The 20,934-nt window shown below is 42.3% G+C and overlaps 1 protein-coding gene across 2 annotated transcripts in view; it reads left to right on the top strand.

Annotated features, from left to right (window-relative positions):
• Window positions 1-20,934, top strand: part of ACBD6 (acyl-CoA binding domain containing 6) — a 112,666-nt gene that overhangs the window by 41,066 nt on the left and 50,666 nt on the right. For both annotated transcript variants that reach the window (XM_073571352.1, XM_073571351.1), the window contains exons 4-6: window positions 10,457-10,542; window positions 13,467-13,572; window positions 17,916-18,005. In XM_073571352.1, the coding sequence (XP_073427453.1) occupies window positions 10,457-10,542; window positions 13,467-13,572; window positions 17,916-18,005 (282 nt within the window). The remainder of the gene's footprint in view (window positions 1-10,456; window positions 10,543-13,466; window positions 13,573-17,915; window positions 18,006-20,934) is intronic.

Consider the following 20,934-nt stretch of genomic DNA (forward strand, 5'->3'; position numbering starts at 1 on the left):
CACATCCAGATCAATGTGTCCAATAAAAAAAAAAAAAGTGGGTATGAGCCATGTGCCGTCTGGTTCTTTTTTCTGTTTAAAGAATTCTTCCAGGTAAAACAGAAAAGTCTACGGTCAATCTATACGACTTTGGTAGATTGCCATGTCACAAATTTCGTGTATTCGCAGCACAAGTTGGGAAGCGTGACAGGGGTCCAGAATTTTGGAAAGAAGACAAGGACCGCACACCCAAAAATCATACTTTGATCTAATGCAGTTAGGCAAAACTTTACAAAAACAGGACATGAGACTCTTAGTGTAACATGCTGATCAGAAGATATGAAACCCACTGCCACATCACAGCAATCCTCTCATTAATGCCATAGCCTTAAAGGTGCGGTGCGCCAACCATCGTCACAGCAATGATGCACCAGCAGGGTCAGTATTTTGGTGCACCACAGTCCTCATGACTCCAGGCCACATCACTCTGCGGGGAAAAAAAATTAAAAAAAAAAACCCTTCGCCTTCCACATGTTATCAAACTGATCTGAGATCAAAATAGGAGGAACCCGCCTTGCAGTCTCCTGCTAATTTAAAAACACCTGGGCCCAATGGGAGGAGCGCTGGTCCAAGCACAACAAAAATAAGGAAGGGACATAAACGCAATATGCCAGAACTGTCGAAAAAAGTACATGGTCAAGAAAATCACTCATTGTTCTAATACCGCTAGGTGTTTGTTTGTTTTTAATTATCAGAAGACATTGAATAAGGACTCCCTCCATATTTGCTCTCTGCTCAGTTTCAGGATGTCGAAGGTGAGGGGTTTTTTTTTTTTTTTTTGGTCCTTTTCTCTTTGTTTTGGTGCTGTGGTTTTGTGCCTGTGGGACGGTGTGGGCTGCAGTCACACATAGCGACTCACCAGTGATCCTGGCAACGATATCAATGTGTCAGGATCGCTGGTGAATCGCTATGTGATCGCTGGTGAGCTGTCACACAGACAGCTTCACCAGCGATCAGCACAGCAACGCCGAGCGCGTGGCGTTGCTGTGCACGTTAGTAACCAGCGCGCTGATGCAGGGAGCTGGTAACTAACGTACACATCGGGTATCTAAGGGACGCACGTCTCTTGGATACACGAGATGTGTACGTTAGTTACCAGCAGATCGCTGGTCTCCCGCTTGTCACACGCAGCGATGCGTGCTGGTCAGCGGAAGACCAGCGACCAAAAAAAAAAGTCCTGGCCTTTCCTTCAGCAATCAGCGATACCGGCGGCGGGGCCGGTCGCTGATCGCTGTCACACGGAGATCTCGCTGGTGAGATCGCTGTTGTGTCACAAAAGTTGTGACTCAGCAGCAATCTCGCTAGCGAGATCGCTATGTGTGACGGGGCCTTTAGTGATTCGCACTTGCAACATGGGTGACCAACGTCTCCTGCCGGTACGCCAACTGTTGCTGGTGCACGGCACCACACCTTTAAGGCTACCGACCCACTGTTCGTTTTGCTGTGACGTGGTAGCAAAATCAGAATGTTCATCTAAGAACCTTATGTTCAGTTTTGTAACTTTTTGACTATGGGGCGGTGTGGCCTGAAGTCCTAGTGTCTTGCACTCACAACATGGGGTGACCAACTTCTCCTGCTGGCATGCCAATTGTGGCCTGTATGTATGATTTTTGGATGTGCAGTTGGCTTTTTCTCTACTGCTCTTGCATATTGCATTACTTTATCCTTGTGTTTGTTTGGTTGGTTTTTTTTTAGCTTGGACCAGTGCTCCTCCCATTTGACCCAGGTGTTTTTAAATTAGCAGGAGGCTGCAACAGATGTTTCTCCTATCTTTTCGCTCAGCTCACAGTCTGAGATGCGGAAGGTGATTTTTTTTTTTTTCTTTTTCTAATTTATTCACTTGGAGTTGGTGCTGTGATTTTGGAATGATGTGAGCTGGAGTCATGGGGACTCAAACTCTCAGTTTGGCTGCTGTGATGAGGTACCAGGTCACTGCCCCTGCTGGTGTACTGCCGCTGAGACCGTGGTTGGAACACTGCACCTTTTAAGGCTATAAGAAGTTAGGGACCCGCTGAGCTGTTCACCCTGATGTGGGCTTCATACCGTCTGTCCAGAATGTTACACTAAGAACCTCATGTTCAGTTTTGTAAATTTTTGCCCTACTGCAATAGATCAATGTATGATTTTTGAAATGTGTGTAACATGTCGTTAGTTTTTTGTTTTTTTTTAATAAGTATATTATTTCTGGAATCAAGACAGTGTGCACATTGCACACTGTCACAGTTCGTCAGTCCCATAAAGTGAAGAGGTTTACTTTTTTATTCTGCTAAGAAAATCCCTTTATGCCCCGTTCACACACTCAGTATTTTACAAGTTTATTTGTAAGCCAAAATAATCAGTGGAACAATCAGAGAAAAAGCATAATAGAAACACGTCACCGCTTCTGTATTTATCACTCACTCCTGATTTTGGTTTACAAATACTGATGTGAAAAAGAAAACAACTCACCAAATACTCGACGTGTGAACGTGGCCTTAAATGGAGATGGGAGAACTGATTCAGCGATGCCCCATATGTGTTGGAAAACGGTTGTTTGGACATGTGTAAATTTTGGCAGGAATAGATTGTGGATGCCATTTCTAATTTTTAGAGCCCCAAAACGGGAGAATTTGATCCACAAGTGAACCCATTTTGGAAACTGCACCACTTAAGAATTTCATCTAGTTTGTGTTGATCCCGCAGGTTCTTCACAGAATTTTGTATCCTATTGGGCCATAAAAAGAAAACAAAAATTATGTATTTCTACCAGGTATTGGCAGTGTGGACAGGTGCCAGGTCCTGCTGGAGAATTAAATTTCCATCTCCAAAAAGCTTGTCGGCAGAGGGAAGCATGAAGGGATCTAAAATTTCTTGGTAGACGGCTGCGCTGACTTTGGTCATGATAAAACACAGTGGACCTACGCCAGCAGATGACATGGCTCCCAAACCATCACTGATTGTGGAAACTTCACACTAGACCGCAAGCAGCTTGGATTGTGGCCTCTCCACTCTTCCTCCAGACTCTGGGACCCTGATATCCAAGGTCTAGTGTGGAATCTCGGAGCTGCATGTATTTCTATGCAGCCGCAGCTCCGGTCCTGAGTGTCAGTGGCAGCGCCGGGTGTTGATGCGAGAGACTCGTGGGAGTTTCTCGCATCACGCACTGTAGTGTAATCCCGGCCTTAAAAATACGTTGTGTGCAAACACCCTAACCTGTAAACCATGTTGTGTATGGGGCTTTTTTTCTGTCTGCGATTAATTGGTCAAATGTTCAAATATCTCTGCTTGGGGGTAAAAAGTGCACCGTTGGTTTAGTTCACACGTTGGAATATTTTAGGCCTGATACCGCCACCCTTTTTCACTCTATCTGCCTCTGCAGCACAGACCCATTCAGTTTACAATTTTTATAACTTTTTTTTAACTTTTTATACAATTTATTTATTACCTTTTTTTTTCCTCTCCAAAGTCTTAGTTTTTATATTTCTTTCGTTGGCTGGGGCTATATCAAGCATTGTTAATATGGAGGCAGCGAGTGCCTCACACCTCGGTGGTGACGTCTCCTGCTGAATACTTGGAGATTAGGTGACGGCGTCTAGAGAATTCCTCCACAACATGCGCTTTTATCTTTGCTAGACTTGAGTGTTTACGTGATACTAGTGACACTAAAGGGTTGATCTTGCCTTTCCATTAACAGATTGCAGTACCGTCTTTACTGGCAGTGACCAGGAGTTTATTGGAATCGCAACCGAGTGTATAAAACATCCCTGGCGCACGAGGAGTTACACAGTCCCCGCCGTATACTCATTGAACATTGCAACCTGTGGCTATAATTTTGCTTGCAAGTTTACTGCCAAGCTCTTAGCCGCTAGTATTCAGGTATGTAAATGAAGACACCGGAGCAGACGTGGATTTACATAAAATAACAGCGCCATTTAAGAACATCTGTCACCGGGGAAGTCTGTAGAGACAGAGGCGCTTTATTGTTTATCAGGGCTGCATCGGGCTCTTTAATCCATTCACCCCTCCCTTCACTCAGCTGAGAAGTGTACCAGACACCTCTCCTATAGGGACGGAAATCTGCGCGGCATGGATCAGCACATGGAGCCGGGTGCTGGACCCTCGCGTTACACTCCAACATATGAAGGACTTTCTACTTGGGTCAGTGCTTGTATAAGTAGCATGGCCGCCACTTGCTTAGTAATAGAACTAGAGGCGGACAATTCCATCAAGTGGAAATGGTTTCAAGTCCTGCATAGATTTAACCTGGTAATCGGGAAAGAATGACCACTTATAAAACTGGTAATATACGTTAGATAACGGTCAGACAGATGCTTGTTGGCTCCTAGGTATTCCTCACGAGCTCTTCATTAACGTTCGCCGTTAAGTGTGCCCGGGTTCTCACAGACAGGGGAATGAGCCACTTCCAGACCGTTAAAACCCAACATGGCCCATCGTATTTCTGCTCAGCATTTGCCACCTTAAAACTCAACATATATTTGAGATGACTTTTCAGTGCATGGATGACTTTTTTGAGGGGTGTCGCCATGGACAGATTGGAAATTATAACGTGTCGATGTCTCTTGGGCTTCCATTCATGGGACCTTTTGATCAATGTGAATGACTTTTCAGCTACAGAACTCCCACAATGCCTGAAAAATCCAACGTGGCAGATTAGCTTTTCGACATCTGTCTACCATCAGTCAGTATTCGTCACGAAAGGTAGCGATGGTCGGCACAAAAATGGTCTGACTGCCAAACAAAATCTGTAGAGTATGGTAAAGTGTTAGTCCACGCAAAAGGGGCTCGTTACCTGGGGCTTTGGCCTAATGGATCCAGCATGGGCTGCGATGTTGTCAGTGCCAGAAGCGGTCACAATATCGTTCAACCAGCCACAGTACCTCTGCTTTCTCTGATAAGGTGTAGCAGTCAGGTGCCTTGGCGCCTAGTTGAAGTCCCCTGACTGCTGCAGCCGATCACAAGCAGCGGCTGTCATGATCCAGGTTGGATTATGACAGATAAATGCACAAGTAACCTTTTTTTTTTTTTTTCCTTAAGCTGTGTGCTTAAAGTTAGTTTTTGCCCCCGGTGGCCATTAGGGTCATTGCACTGTGAGGTTTCAGTTCTAGTTTTGCCCCGGTGGCCGTTAGGGTCATTGCACTCTGGTTACTTTAGTGCACGTGATTATGAAGCAGGTGTGATTGCTGGCTCTAGCCTATAAAAGAGTGTAAGGTGTTGCAATCACGGTTGGTGATATTGCTCATTTCCAACCAAGTCTGGTGGAGGAAGGAACTACAGAGAGGAGTTCCTTGCAGCTCAGGAGAGCTCTGGTGTAAAGTCTGGTGAAGGAAGGAACTTCTGAGAGGTGTTCCTTGCAGCTCTAACAAAGCTTGGAGAAGTAGCAGCGATTCTGGAGGAAAGCTGCATTCTGGTGGTGGACTCTGTTGCTGGGAGCAAGAGCAACAGAGCAAAGCTAAGTGGTGTTATCCCTGTTTGTGACTTCCCTTATGTGTGTTTCAGTGCAGTGGTGGGATTAGTTTCTGCACTGTCCATTTCATTAGAAAGGGCTAGGTGCAGGGCGAGCTAGGATTCTTAGGTTCCAGCTCAGCGACAGGTGTGGAGCCTGTATAGGGACTGTTAGGAGTGTAGAGACTGGCTCAGGGGAGTGCAGGAGGTCTCCACGTCCCTGTTCCCTATCGCAGGGCCCTCCATTGTATCGGTTTCCCTGGTGTTTCCCCTTATTATTTAAATTCGCCCTGCTGGAGGCGGTGTATCCAGCTTCACGTGTAATTCTGAAATCCGCCTGCTGGAGGTGGTGTATCCGGCTGCACGTTATATTATTTGAATTCGCCCTACTGGAGGCGGTGTATCCAGGGTCACGTGTGTGATAGAAATTCGCCCTGCTAGAGGCGGTGTATCCAGTCACACGGTGACCATCACAGCGGCGGTCCTGTTGCTGGTTGATTGGCGCTGTTTCCTTCCCGTGCCGATGCAGACCATGGAGCGGCCGTGTGGGAGCTGTAATTATCTCCTTTTCTAGTTGTCGGTATTTCTCATACAGCTGGACCTCAGCCAATATGGCCAGCTACTATCCCACCTTTTATAGAAGAAATACTGTAATAATGCGACTCTGATCCAAGATGATGATCTCATCGTTCACTGATATCTACCAGGAAATACGTGTCTGACCTGGGGCCTGTGGGGGGGCTCATACAATGGAAAGTAGGACCACCGAATGGCTTCTGTGTGCTACAGCTAAAGAAAGCAATCTGAAAAGCGTAAATGGCTGCTTCTTAGAAATTTGTATGATTTTATTAAGAGTATTTGTGCCGCCCTGAGGTTACTGTCACAAGCTCAGAGAGAGTTGTGTACCAGAGAAATGGTAAGTGGTCTCCATAATGTATTCTCCGTCGTCTTCATGCCATACTCTATTGGTTCTCGGTTACCTGCCTGCTGCCTCTTAATGTCCTGCTCACTGGGAATTTACAGCTCTGCAGCTTTATTTATTGCTCGCCGTTCGCTGCAGATGGACAGTTGAAATATAGCATTGGCTGTCACTGGAAATGTGTGTTTTCAGACATGGGACTGGTCACATTCTTATTCCGGTATTGCAGAGTGATGGATGGCATATAAACGTTTTGGGAAATGGGTTTAATGCTGCCTCAGCCATGTCTCCTCTTGCCTGTATAAATGCACATCCCGTACCCCTTCATGTCTAGCCTTTGCAATTTGTTGAAATTTTGCTGTGATTTCACTCCTTGTAAAATGGAAGTTAAAGTTTGATCTTCTGTTGTTTGATAATTAGGTCCCCATTCCCACAAGTGAGAAAACTGAAAGACGTCTTAAGGTCCATTTTACAATGCAGGATTATAGCAAACAAGTGTGTTTCTAGAAGCGATACAGGAAAGATGTATATCTTTGTACCGTGTTAGCCAGTGCATAGAAAAATATTCAGGATTGAGAGTCCTCAGTGGTTGATACCTTTTAATGGCTAACTGAAAAGATGGTAATACATTGCAAGCTTTCGAGACTACTCAGGTCTCTTCATCAGGCTAGACTAATACAATGGAGATTTTGTATTTGTCTAGCCTGATGAAGAGACCTGAGTAGTCTCGAAAGCTTGCAATGTATTACCATCTTTTCAGTTAGCCATTAAAAGGTATCAACTACTGAGGACTCTCAATCCTGAATATTTTTCTAGAAGCGATCATTTCATAATAACCTTTCAGACTGCCGATCTCCCAAGAAATGACCAAAATGGTGAAATGATCTTTTGTGCTGCTCAAAAGATCATCATTCTTGGCAGCACATTGTCGTGTATAAACGTGCTGCAGAGAGCAGTGGTAGTTCAGTGAGTATAGACTATTACAGATCATTCAGTGCTCATCTGAAGTTTAATAACCAACCCAACAACACATACTTGTAGATTCCGGTTTCAGAATTTTTGTTCCACGTTCGTGAAGAGTGTGGTACTGATCGGCTGGGTAAGAGTCTGTGTTCATGGACCGACCTGGGACACTAAACAACTGCTGGTCAGCTGCTTGTTTGGTGATCGGCAGTCATTTAATGCCAAATGTAATAGTCGACCCTTGTACATGGACATTTACCCAGCTGACCAGTATCACGCTCTGTGCTGACTAGAAACAAAAATTCTTAAACCGATGTCTATAAATGAGTGTCTCTAGTTTGGTTGCTATCCCATGTTAGGTTTAATGGCTCTGTAGTGGACCTGACATTGAGTGGCTTCCTGTAGGTGGCACTAGATAGACATTCTTTTTTCATCTGGAGGAGAGCTAATTTGCATACTTTTTGTTTGAGAGCATTTAGTGGCAAAGGTTTTTCCGGCATAGCAAGTTATTCCCTGTCCTGTAGATAGGTGATGACTTTCTGATCGGCTAGGCATTCGACTGCTTTCAATCCAAAGAACAGGGCACTGTGGTACCCCATTGTTATAGAGATGTGGCCGAGCATTTGTGCTACTGCTCAATCTATTCGCTGGGTGACTGCTGGAGTTATCTGTGGCTTGCAAGTTCTGCTACTGCTCCATCTATCCGCTATGTGACTGCTGGAGATATCTGTGGCTTACAAATGCTGCTACTGCTCCATCTATTCTCTATGTGACCGCTGGAGATTGTCTAGCAAGTGCTGCCACTGCTCCATCTATTCTTTGTGACTGCTGGAGATATCTGTGGTTTTCAAGCACTGCTCCATCTGTTCTCTGTGTGACTGCTGGAGATATCTGTGGTTTTCAAGCACTGCTCCATCTATTCTCTATGTGACTGCTGGAGATATCTGTGGCTCTTAAGCTCTGCAACTGCCCTATTCCAGCTGTGAATTTCAGATCTTGTAATTGAGATCGGCAGGTCTCCCTGCAGTCAGGAACACCACCAAATTAGCAAGTTATCACTCCTATCTTTTGGAAATGTTGTAAATAACACTTATAATCTACATCTATTGCATTAATAAGCCTAGACTACACAACTGGTATAGGTCCACAAACAGTTATGTGACTTCGGAATGGTGCATTCATACCATGGTCATGGGCGTGAGTTGAGAGAAGGAATAAAACTGCAATATCTCCATTGTGTGAAGAAACCCTTGCTCATGTCCAGCTTGAAATGTGTGATCCCTAATAACTGCAGTTAAGCAGGTTAAGTCCTAGTACTGGAGCTAGAAAATGAATAAGTGCAGTACTATTATGCCCAGTGTGATAACCTCTGTCATCACTGACTTGTAATGGTTTCATGATAGTAGTGGTGGATAACTGCTCTTCAAAACTAACGTGTTTTAAATACAAATTTGTATGAAGGGAACCATAATAAAAGATATAGCTTTATTGAAAGTATAAAAAATATAAACATAGTTTTTTGTATTGTTTAATATGTGGGAAACCAGAATGTGGCACCACAACGCAGTTGTGTAGCAGGAGGTATAGGGACGATGGCGAAAATGCAGCAGTCTTTGTTGCATTAAGATACACAGGCAAAGCAGATGGTGATCAATACATGAAAAAAGGATTAACAATCTTATATACCAAGTGTTAATAATAAAAAAAAAAATACATATAACTCGAATATCAGCGGCTGCTAATCAACTGCGGTCTTTTCGGTGTATTGTCAGAGAGGATGTTTGCCCTGACAGAATGATGAAAGGCTGCAGTGGAGATGTGATATAGCAATGCTGGAACAGTGCTGGTCTTGGAGGGGAGTATATGTGCTATGTATTGTGAGAGCAGCATGATGTAGTGGCTAAGACCTCCATTCCAGCGATGTGTCACTTATTGGGCTGTGTTTTGCCATTTCAGTAAAATCTGTGATTTATCAGCAGGAGATTATTACTAGAAGACTGTGTCTTGTGCCTCCTGGTCCAGCCACAGCCCCACCACTGATTGGCTGATTTTGTCAATATACAGAGTACACAGAAAGCAGCCAATCAGTGGTGTGGGCGGGGATATACAAGGCTCAGCATTCTGAGCTCTGCTAGATATGCAGCAGAGGAAACTATGATTCTGACACAACTGCTGCACCCACTAAGTGATATATTGCTGGAATCAGGTTCTCTGCTCCTACGTCATGCAGTGATCAGATTGAATGAATGGCAAAAACCTGCTGACAGATTCCCTTTAAGAAAAGGTTGTATGGTAATTTAACATTTTGAGAAAAATGTGCATCAGTAGATCTTATCTAGGCTCAGACGACTAGACGGGCTAGTCGTTTTGGCTCCCAACACACACCAATCTAGTATTCGTTATACGTCAACATTTCTCAGAATCTTACTTTCCGCCCCAGTTTTTTTTCCCCACTTCCAACACCTTATCTTCATGGACGAACTCTTCCCTTGCTGCCTAATATATTGCGCCCCCTGATGGGTAACAAGCTTCCTTAAATAAGGTGCATTAAGCAACCATTGGTCATGTACTTTAGCCGTCACATGTATTTCCACGCATTGTATGGTTTGGTTTTATTTCTTAGTACTAAGAGGCTGCAATAAATGTTACAGGGAAAGAGCTCTCTGCAGTCTGCAAGGGAACTGCATTTCAGGGGGGGGGTTATAAAATAATCCCAGACTTCTGCGTAACCATTAGATTATTCACAGATGACAAATTATTTTGTAAATATGTCTATTAACAGGGAGTCGCTAGAATTCATTTGGTTTCCACACTTTTGGCAATATTTAAATATATTTTCTGCTTTTTTGATACACTTGGTTTATTTATCAATATATCTCGGATCCATATTCTGTATAATTTGGTGCCATGTGAAGTCTATGAAGTCTAGGCCGCTGAGACTGCCATAGGGAAAGCCGAAGTGGTCAGCTGGACCAGAAGACATTAACTGCTGCTATGTACCGTATGTAGTCTTGTGCCCCTGCCTGTCCATGGGCCTGACATCGCTCCTGTGCATTGTTTGCATTGACACTTATTTCTGCTTGTTTCTTGCAGGCATCTGCAGAACCTGTTGAAAAGCACCAGACGGCCTTCGGTGGTCCGGTGGTCAGCCGCCTGTACCAGGTGCAGGAGACACTTAGGTAACTGAAGTGATGCCGCTTGGCTGAAGCCTCGTCTGATTTCTCACTTTGCTTAATCCTCTCTACATAACAGGTCTCCCACATTCCTCCGTGCCTCTTCTCTCTCCTGCGTCCCATGAGGCTTTGCAGTAATCTATCAGAATTGAATTAATCCTTCTCACTCGGGCAGCCATCTGTCCTCTCCTCTCCGCTCAGGCCCAACTAGTTCCACCACGGATGATTGATGGGCTCTGCAATTGATTAGTTGCTCTGCCAGATAAATGGACTGTTTTGGCATGAAGTATCACAGGTCAGGCAGTGTGGTCAGGCCGTTTAGGCTTTTGCTTTTAGGAGATGTGCACAGACTAGCAGAATTCATATCGGCCTCAGATCGGACTACACGCACATTTTTTTTCTGAAGCATGTGCATAACGACGCAATGATTTTGAAGGCCGTAATCCTTTATCTATACTTTTGTTAAAATCAATTGTGATCTTTTTCTTTTCCTTCAGTTTTTCTCATAAATTTAAAGTGCCCATGTACATTGCTGCCCATCACGGACAACCTAGGAAATGACATGTCCGTGTGTTTCTAGCAGAGTCGGAGGATCCAGACACTTGTAGCAATTAAAGCTGAAAAAGTAAGGGTTTGATGTCCTGGCAGATCCGCTGCCTACTTAGCATACTGGCACACGCTGGATAAGCGTGCGCCACTCCGTCCCCCAAGACCCCGTCTCCTCCACCTCCTGCAATGTGTTCAGCCCTGTTCATGCAGCCATGGAGCAGCTCAGCTGGTGTGAATAATTGCATGAGTTTAGGGGGTGTGTGCGCTTCACACCCCCGGGGACTGAAGCCCCCATCATCCTGCATTCCCCCATTCTTATGAAAATGATCACTCTCGCACCATTGCCTAATCACACTAAGCAATTAAAAGCTCACTGCGCTACGGAGGGCTGCGGACGCTGCTCTTAATGAGCTTTTGCTTCTGTTGGCCCCTGAGAGGCGTTGAGCATCCTCTGATTAAAGACTGGAAATAATTACAGGTGATGTGACTCTAGGTCCCAGGAGGAAAGTTAGGAAGTTGTTAGGACCTTTACATACATTTCCTCTTCTCTTCTTTACTTAAGGCCTATCACTACGAAAATCTTTTTTTCTTTTTTTTTTTTTTTCTCGTATTTGGTTCATTTGCACTTTATATTCTGTTCATTGACCATAGATACCCCTTTCAGATGTTTTTGTTTGTTTGTTTTTTTAGTATGGAGGGTTCCAATTCATTATTGCATTTGTCTTTTTTTCTCTTCGGTTCTTGTTCCATTTGAGCCTTATTCTTCTTTTAATTTGCGCCTTTTTAAAAGTCTGTTTTATATGTGTTCTCCTGTTTATATGTTCGCCATTGCAAGCATGCTTAGGAGTTTCTAATTGTTCTTGGCCTATTGCTATTTTTCTTGCGTGTACATCTGAAATGTTTGCCACATTTTAGTGGAACTGGCGACTTTTTGTTCAAAAAAGGTAAAAGACAAAAATGAAGAGCATTTTTAGTTTACTTAAAATTTATGACGCGTGTACGCCATCTTGAAGAATTTAGCTCAAAGGTTTGTTTTTTTTTTATAAAAGAGAGTAATTTAAACAAACCAAAAGCAAATGAGGAATCTGTTCCATAGGGTTTTGATGTCAGTTCTGTCCCTCAGAAGGGGTTATTTGCTGCTTTTCAGAGTTTGTCATTTCCTGGCCTCTGAACTAATGCTTTAACATGGAACATTTATCAAAATGCATTAATTATCATGTTCCTTTCCCAATATGTAGGTAGCAGTCTCATGATTTTCCCCCACACACTGCTTTGCCCTTGGTTCTGTGACATTCTGTACAATGGTTTCTCTTTCCATCCTTGGATGGAACGTCAGTGATGCGACTCGAGAGGCTGTCTCATTGGGGGGAAAAGTATATTGGGGCATTACATGATAGGGCTTTACAATGCACTTCCAGTTCCTCAGCATCACTCTGTATTCCCTACCTAGTGGTAACCTTCCCTTACACGTCAGTGGCATATCAATTTTAAATGCTGATTTCTCAGTAACAGAAGAACGGACTGGCCAGATGAAGGTGTATTGCTGGACTTGTCTTTGAAAAAGCCACATGTGCATATAAATAGTGAAATCTTGTCTACAGATTCCCTTTAAATCCTGACACGTCCATTTGGGAATGAGTTAGGTAATCTTGGAAAGTAGAAGTGGCTCACACAAATGACATAATTACAAATCCTGTACACAGAAAGCCAGTCTGAGAACCATGTTGGAAAAATATAAAATTGTACTGTATTGAATCATATGAAGGCGAAACAGGTTTAAAATGAGTCCACGCAATGAAGATGTGACATAATGAAGAGGCAGCACATTCAGCAGGAGATATAGTGTTATGTTAGCTCTATACAAAAGAGGAGCACATTTGGAAAGATCAATGTTTCTCAATGTGTGTGTATGAATAATATAATATGTATGTTATAGTAGTGTTGGTGACACCAATGTGACAGACGACGGTAGGCAGTGTAAGCGCAACAATGGGTAGAGAGGATATAAAAAACACAAAAGTAATTTGTTTCCGATGTATGCGGTACAGAAAGGTTCTATACACAACCTGCAGATCTGGCACCCACCCCATCGCACATTTCGGTGCAATGCCTTTGTTCGACGGAGGTGACGTAGGCGCCAGACAAAGGCGTTCTGCTGAAATTTGTGTCATTGTCCACCACTTCAGTTGGAGGAGGCCGTATGGGTAGGTTGTCTTTACACCATGCTGCAAAGAGCCACCTGACAAAGCACAGCAAAGGAGCAGTTTTGCAGCACCCTTGTCAGCCACGTGGCACAAACCACTACTTTGGTGTAAATCTCATGTTTACTTTTTAATGTTTGTGACAATACTGACTAATGTAGTAATTTATTTTTTTTGTAGAGATGAAGACAAGGACATCTTTGACTATTGCCGGGAAAATAACATTTCGCGGATATCCCACGCCTTGTCTATGGGAACCATCGATGTGAATGTGACAGACGATGAGGTGCGCAGTCAGTGTGACTGTATATTGTGTGTGTATATGTACACTTTTTATCTCTTTTTACAAAGAGATGACTATTCAGATTTCTGCCGCTATATATAAATGTTAGGGTATGTGCACACGTTAAGTATTTCCAGCAGAAATTTCTTAATCTCTTGGCAGGAAAAACACTGCATTTTTGTTGCAGATTTTTCCCATTCATTAGTATGGATGAAATCTGCAGTAAAAAAAAGCTGATAAAATTGATCTGCTGCACCATCTGTGTATCATCTGAGTGTGGTTTGTGTAATGGCTAGGGGAAGCTTGGAATTGTTTTTTTATTCTTTCATATGCTAAAAATGAATCCACACAAATGTAAAAACTGATGCACAAACCCAAAATGCATGAACATTGGCTGCAGCCCACTGATGAAAATCTGTCTATTTTTTGTTGTTTTCAAAATGAGACGGACTTGTGAATCAGGCCTTACAAAGTACATCGGTCAAAAAGACTCCTAAGGCCGGTTTCATACGTTTAACATTCACAGTGTGAGTGTGGACTTTTTTGTTTGGATTGGCCAAGGATCTCCTGACCCGAAATCAACAGAGTTTGGGTCAGGAGACCCACGGTCGGTACAAACTCTGACCAAAAATGTTAGACGTGTGAAAGGGAATCTGTCCGTAGGATGAACTCTCCTAAGCTGTCTATATGTAGATCATAGGAAGCTGAATAACATGACACATTGATCTCTGTGATACGATGTCTTATTCCAGAGAAAAGCTTATTTTTCTTAATATGTAAATGAGCTGTTAGGCCAGACATAGATCTCCCCGAAAATCTGCCTCCAGAGATTATTATAAAGAAAAAACTCCAAAAAAAGATTCTTAATTCATAACTGTAAGTACAGATATAGTGCCTCATAAAGTCTCAATCGATAGACGACTCTCACTTATACTGGGAAAAACAAGAGGAAAACAGAGTCCAGATCCATCTAAAAAATGCAAATTTTATTATAAGTAAACAGGCACATAATAGAGAAACAAGACAATTTTGTTAAAATAACTTGGTCAGTAAGTTTGTAACCCGAAACCAATAGAAAGAAACAAACCAGCAACCAAACGGTTAATGTTAATGAGGTATCAGCTGCCACCACAGCACCACTGCTGTGTGATCATGAAAACAAGTGCTGACCAGTCAGAGCAGAGAGACCACTGAGTGCACTAATTGCACATGTATTACACAAGGTTCATCAGAGAGAAATAAAGGAGTATCTATGTAAACATACCCATTATGTCCTGGTAAGGATAAGGTGCTGGCTCGTATACCCCGACGCACGTTTCACGGTGTGAATACCGCTTCCTCGGTGTATTCAGTGGTCTCTCTGCTCTGACTGGTCAGCACTTGTTTTCATGATCACACAGCAGTGGTGCTGTGGTGGCGGCTGCTACCTCAGCTGATTACAATTAATTTTATGGGCAACTGTGCATGCAATTGGACTCTGGGCTGATGCGGGCTGCACCCTCTACCATAGTACCATTGATTTATATTACTAGGGCATAGTGCAATACAATATACAACAGGACTGATCATCCTTACGCAGAGATTCATCAGCACAGCTCATTTTGCACACCAAACTATTTCTGCAGTGGTCCCCAGGGACTTAACATTATCCGTTTGGTTGCTGGTTTGTTTCTTTTGTATTGGTTTTGGGTTACAAACTTACTGACCAAGTTATTTTAACAAAATTGTCTTGTTTCTCTATTATGTGCCTGTTTACTTATAATAAAATTTGCATTTTTTAGATGGATCTGGACTCTGTTTTCCTCTTGTTTTTCCTCCAGAGATTATTTTACATGTTAGGGGACGTTAATGGTGGGGTGGGATACATGTAATGACTGACTGTCTGCTGTCCTGATCTACATGTCTCACACTAGTTGCACACCCTTTCATGTAAAATAACCTCTGAAGGCTGATTCTTTGGGAGATCTATGTCCGTCCCATAGAATTTAACAGCTCATTTACATATGAAGGAAAATGTGGATTTCTCTGGAGTCAGATCACAGATATCAGGATATCATTGTATTCAGCTTTCTATGACCTTCGATTCTCATATAGACGGCTTTGGAGTGTTCATGCTCCTGACAGATTCCCTTTATTATACCTTTGACGAAGTAGACGGCACAAGCCACTGAGCTAAGTGACTGGCTGCAGCTGTGTCAATGTGACGACACCACTGCAAGCAAACAGTGGAGATTGCAGAGCCTCTGAGCTAATTGTCAGCAGCGCTGTCCATGGGAGAATACCGCTGTAGCCCAACCCTGGGGTAATGGACCAGGGAGCAGAGAGTAACCGGTAGATTCTTTTTGCTTTAACATTGAATTCTGCATTTAGAGAAAAGTTTACTGAGCGGGGCCAACCCCTTTACTGTATATGTTTTATATTGGTATATATTTTTTTGTGTGCATATTGTATGATATGTGTTGTTGATATTAATTGTGATTCAGTCTCTGAGCGAAATGTCGACCTGTTTCTTTTCTGATCCATTCTTCTCCTGATCAGTCCTTTACAGTCTATAGACTATGGAATCTGACTTTACACATCCAGCTGTATGAGCTGGCAATGTCCCGTCAGGCCGCCGCATGTTTTCTCCTCTTTGGCCTGCCTGTGTTCCTGTCATCAGTGACTCCTAAATATGTTTCCATTGAATAAGGGTTGTAATTATTAATTCATAGCCTGAGACATGGGGAATTAATGTGCATATGGAGGGGCTCCCGTCTTCTACAGAGCTCCCTGCATTATGTGCGATATGAGCTAGACTTGGATATTAGGCCGCCCCTCTAGCTGCATATTTTACATTCAATACATTTGATTAATTTTAGAGGAATAATATTGGCGCGCTCAGGCGTGGGATATGATCTGCCGGTTAATCTAGTTGCTGAAAGTTCCGGTGGACTTATAAATGTTGGCTTTTAATTACTTGGTAGAATCCCCTTGCTACATACCTGTGGTGGAGACTATGGTGTGACTGCTGGTAATCGCTCTGATGGAAAATAGCTGATCGGCACCTGGGCTCGTGCACGCGACCGTAAAAATCGAACAAGTGCTAACCATGGTGTTGACAGATGGTACTCAAACCCATGTTATTCTATGGGTCACATAAAAATAAATTGCAGCGTGCAATATACCATTTGCCTTCTGAGAATTCGAGTGCACTCACCCGTTTACCTCTATGCGTCCATGGAAAAAATCAGACTGCACTCAGATGACATCCAAGTGCGGTCCGATTTTTCACGGGCTAATATTATAGAGTAAGCGGAGAAACAACCCACCCCCCCCCACACACACACACACACACACACACACACACACACACACACACACACACACACACACACACACACACACACACACACACACACTTTTTGAGAAAATCGGATCACACTCTGATCAGCATAATCGGAACGATTTTACTGGATAAGAGTAAAACTGTCCCTAGCCTTATAGTAGTTAAAGCCAAAGCAGGAGGTCCTGTCTGACATAACTTGCAGCGTTGTTTAGGTTATGTAAGTAATTGCATGACAAGTCGGGAGAGATGACGGGTCCACTTTAGAAAGGATAAATTACTGTCCACTCTAGTTTTCAAATGCCACCTCGACAAATAACCCCTTTTTAATAATTTTTTGTTACAATTTGCCAACATTCCTGAATTTGGATAGTTCCCAAACTTTGATGCGAACAAGGCGGTACTCAGTAAAGCCTCACCATCTGAGGCTCTAGTGAAAACCCAGGTGGTCGTTATGTCCCTCCAGGTTCTCCCCGGTCCGTGGTGCAGTGGGTCCACAATCCACCTGCGTAACAAGCTTACATTAAAGCGAATCAGTCACCTGTTTTCTTACTGCAAATTGCATACATTATTACATTTGTATTTCTCTGACCTGATGAGGCTGACTTGCTTACTTAGAAAATCTGTCAGAATGACGCCCTTTGTAACGTTGCTGTCACTGAGATCTCACCCTGCTCAGTACAAGCTGCAGCTGTCATGCTGGATGAGCAGAGACTGATACACCTAAACTCACTATTGAGCAAGGCTAATAAAATGCTAATTTTAATATCAAAATCATACCGCGATATTTATGGATTTCAGGTGTACGAAATCTGTGTAATAGGGTTTCCAGTCTGTGTTGTGAAAACTAGTGACAGATTCACTTTTTTAGAAGTTGGGGACTGATGGAAGGGAGTTTGGCTCAGACTACATAATGTTTTGTAGTCTGTTACCATGGAAACAGTTACATAATAACTGTAGACACAAAAGGTGTAGAGATTTAATTGAAAGTGTAACATATACTATTGATCTATTTTGTTGGCAGGGTCGGAGCCTCCTGCACTGGGCGTGTGATCGGGGGCGCACGGAGATGGTGTCCATTCTTCTGTTTCATAACGCTGATATAAATATGCAGGTAAGGACCCTATCAAAAACCTAAAACAGTGGAGTTACTAATTACTATGACCCCCATGGGTTCATATGTCTACCCATAAATGTCCTGTTGTTCTGTTTTGGCCATTTTTATGTCCTTTTCATAAGACAAAACATTGGATAATCCGCCAGCTGTCTGGCCTGTGGATACAGGAGAATCGGAAGATCCCTTCTGTCACATGTTGGTAATTACCGTAGTCATTTTCTGTCCTAGTTTATAAACCATGATGCTTTTATTGGTATGTAGCATAAAAACACTATAAACTGAGTTATTACCTTTAATTGACACCCATTGAAAGCACCCAGCAATCCATTCAGAATAAGCCCAAAGAGTATCTTAAACAGCATGAGAAAACCTTCTGGCTGAATCCGTAATGTTCCTCTAGACTTCTGTAAGTGTCCTATAAGGGTGTATGCATCCTGATTTATTGTGGAAATTTCTGCCACTGAAAATAAGTTCTACCCCTGTGAATGGGGTTCTTTTAGCAACAAGCCAATGGATTTTAGATGAATTCTACAGTCGGAAAAATGGCTACAACAAATCTTCCACTTGTGAATTTATCCCTTACAGCTCCATGCAAAACAGAGCATTAAATTGGGTTTCTCCAAATTATTGATGACCAATATCGCATAATGCTACAGAAGCAAGCAACGTGTTATTTTAAGTCTTTTGTTATCAAGTTCTTGTTGCTTAGGTTACCGACTTGTACTGCAGCCTGTCAGCAGTGGTCGTTATCCAAGGCAAGGAGAGCAGCACGTACAAGCGCTCTATTTTAGAGCTTATAAAATGCTCCCCTGAAGCTGACTGGATCCAGCCAACCTCAGTGCCCCTGCCCCTTAATGATAACAACCCTTTAAAGGATATTAATCCTTCGGAGACCAATTTTTTTAATTTTTTAATTTTTATTTTCTTTTTTACTTTTAAGGCATGGATTTTTGGTAAAAAATAATTTTAAAAAATGTTGCACTGTGTTTTCACTTTTACAAGTTTTTCAATTTCCTTGCTCATTGCTAGCTGCAGAATGAGTTGACTGAGAATCCATCAGTGAGTTAGTTCTGATGGGGAGTTTACATTTGTATTTTAAACAACGTTCTTAGGATGAGTTTTTGATGTTGCAGCTTTTCTGCATCTTTTAGCTAAATTGGGTTACATGTGTTTTTTCACTTTGTGTGGATTTTTTTTTTTTTTTTTACAATGCATTTTTTCAGCTGCGGTTTTAGTGTCTTTTTGATATGTCATGCATTAAATAAAACTGCTTTGTTTTGAAAACTTCCTGCTACTTTGCTTTGTTAAAACTTTATTGATAGTCATCCGTAGATTACATGCGGGCTTATTTCTTTTCCACTGCAGAAATGCAATAAAAATGCATGAGTTTTGTTCTTTTTCATCTGTGGATTTTTTTGCATTTCATTCAACTCTATGGCGAAAATCTGACCTTTAGCAAATGAAGGAATCTCTTCCATCCCCCCCCCCCCTTTGCTACACGTGCACACTTGCCCCTTTTGGACAGGGAAGACCTATACCAATAGGAAGGAAGATTATTAGATGGATGGCAGCTTTATTTCAATCCCTAACATGGAGGGATATTTAAAGCCCACAAACTTCATGCCCAGACTCACTCAAAAAGACCTATGGTTCTCATCTCTTTACTATATCACATCAAGTCTCCTGATGAAGCTACAAAATGTGGAAATGTGTTGAGTAACAGCACAAACAACTAATGAGAAGTTATCCGTATATCTTTATTTACTCATTATGGTGGGCTCCCAAGTAGTAACATATCTGTTCTTAATTAATGCTGTCATTATTCTGTATCTAACTTGTTGTAGTATCCACTATAGTACCAGGGAAGACTAGGGGCAGATAGGAAAAGCCACCATTGAGCGGGGGAGCCTTCTTCGTTCATCTAGGGTGCTAACCTCCACGGCTATGCAGTACCAGCCCTAGCTATTAGACTAGGGATTCACAGGTATTGGGTGTTGCCTGGGATATAGCTGTGTAATTTCCGGAAATGAATAAAATATATATATTATTACAAACCAAAACACACCTGGACACACCTTCTCATTCAAAGAGTTTTCTTTATTTTCATGACTATGAAAATTGTAGATTCACTCTGAAGGCATCAAAACTATGAATTAACACACGTGGAATTATATAATTAACAAAAAAAGTGTGAAACAACTGAAAATATGTCTTATATTCTAGGTTCTTCAAAGTAGCCACCATTTGCTTTGATTACTGCTTTGCACACTCTTGGCATTCTCTTGATTCAAGTGTTGCATCATTACCAAGAAGACTCATGGCTGTACTGGCTCAAAAGGGTGCTTCTACTCCATACTGAGTAGAGTCTGAATACTTATGACCATGTGATATTTCAGTTTTACTTTTTTAATAATTTTGCAGAAAGTTCTACATTTCTGTTTTTTTTCCAGTCAAGATGTGGTGCAGAGTGTACATTAATGAGAAAAAAAAAGAACTTTTTTGAATTTACCAAATGGCTGCAATGAAGCAATCAGTGAAAAGTTTAAAGAGTCTGAATACTTTCCGTACCCACTGTATGTTATAAATAAAATATCAGAGTATGGTGGAAGATTTAGAGGCTCTAAAGTTACATAAAGAATAAAATTGTGCCTAAGTGTTTGAGAATAACAATACATACTTGTAATAGCCTGGGTCAGAGTCAGTGGAGTCCTCAATCAGATTCATGAACATCCTAATCACAGGGGAGAAGAGGCTCTTTGAGGACTCCCCAGAGAAACTCAACAGCCAAATAGAAAAACTTTTAAAACATAAGTCGGACCTCTCACAGACGTGAGAACATCTCAGAAACCTCAGTTGAAATAAATATGTAAATTGCCTCTTCAGACAGGAAGAGAACTTGGAACACTAGTGCCGCCACCTACTGGAA

The sequence above is a fragment of the Dendrobates tinctorius genome, unplaced genomic scaffold (genome assembly GCF_039654945.1).
Source record: "Dendrobates tinctorius isolate UK_male_01 unplaced genomic scaffold, ASM3965494v1 ptg000029l, whole genome shotgun sequence".
NCBI classification, from domain to species: Eukaryota; Metazoa; Chordata; class Amphibia; order Anura; family Dendrobatidae; genus Dendrobates; species Dendrobates tinctorius.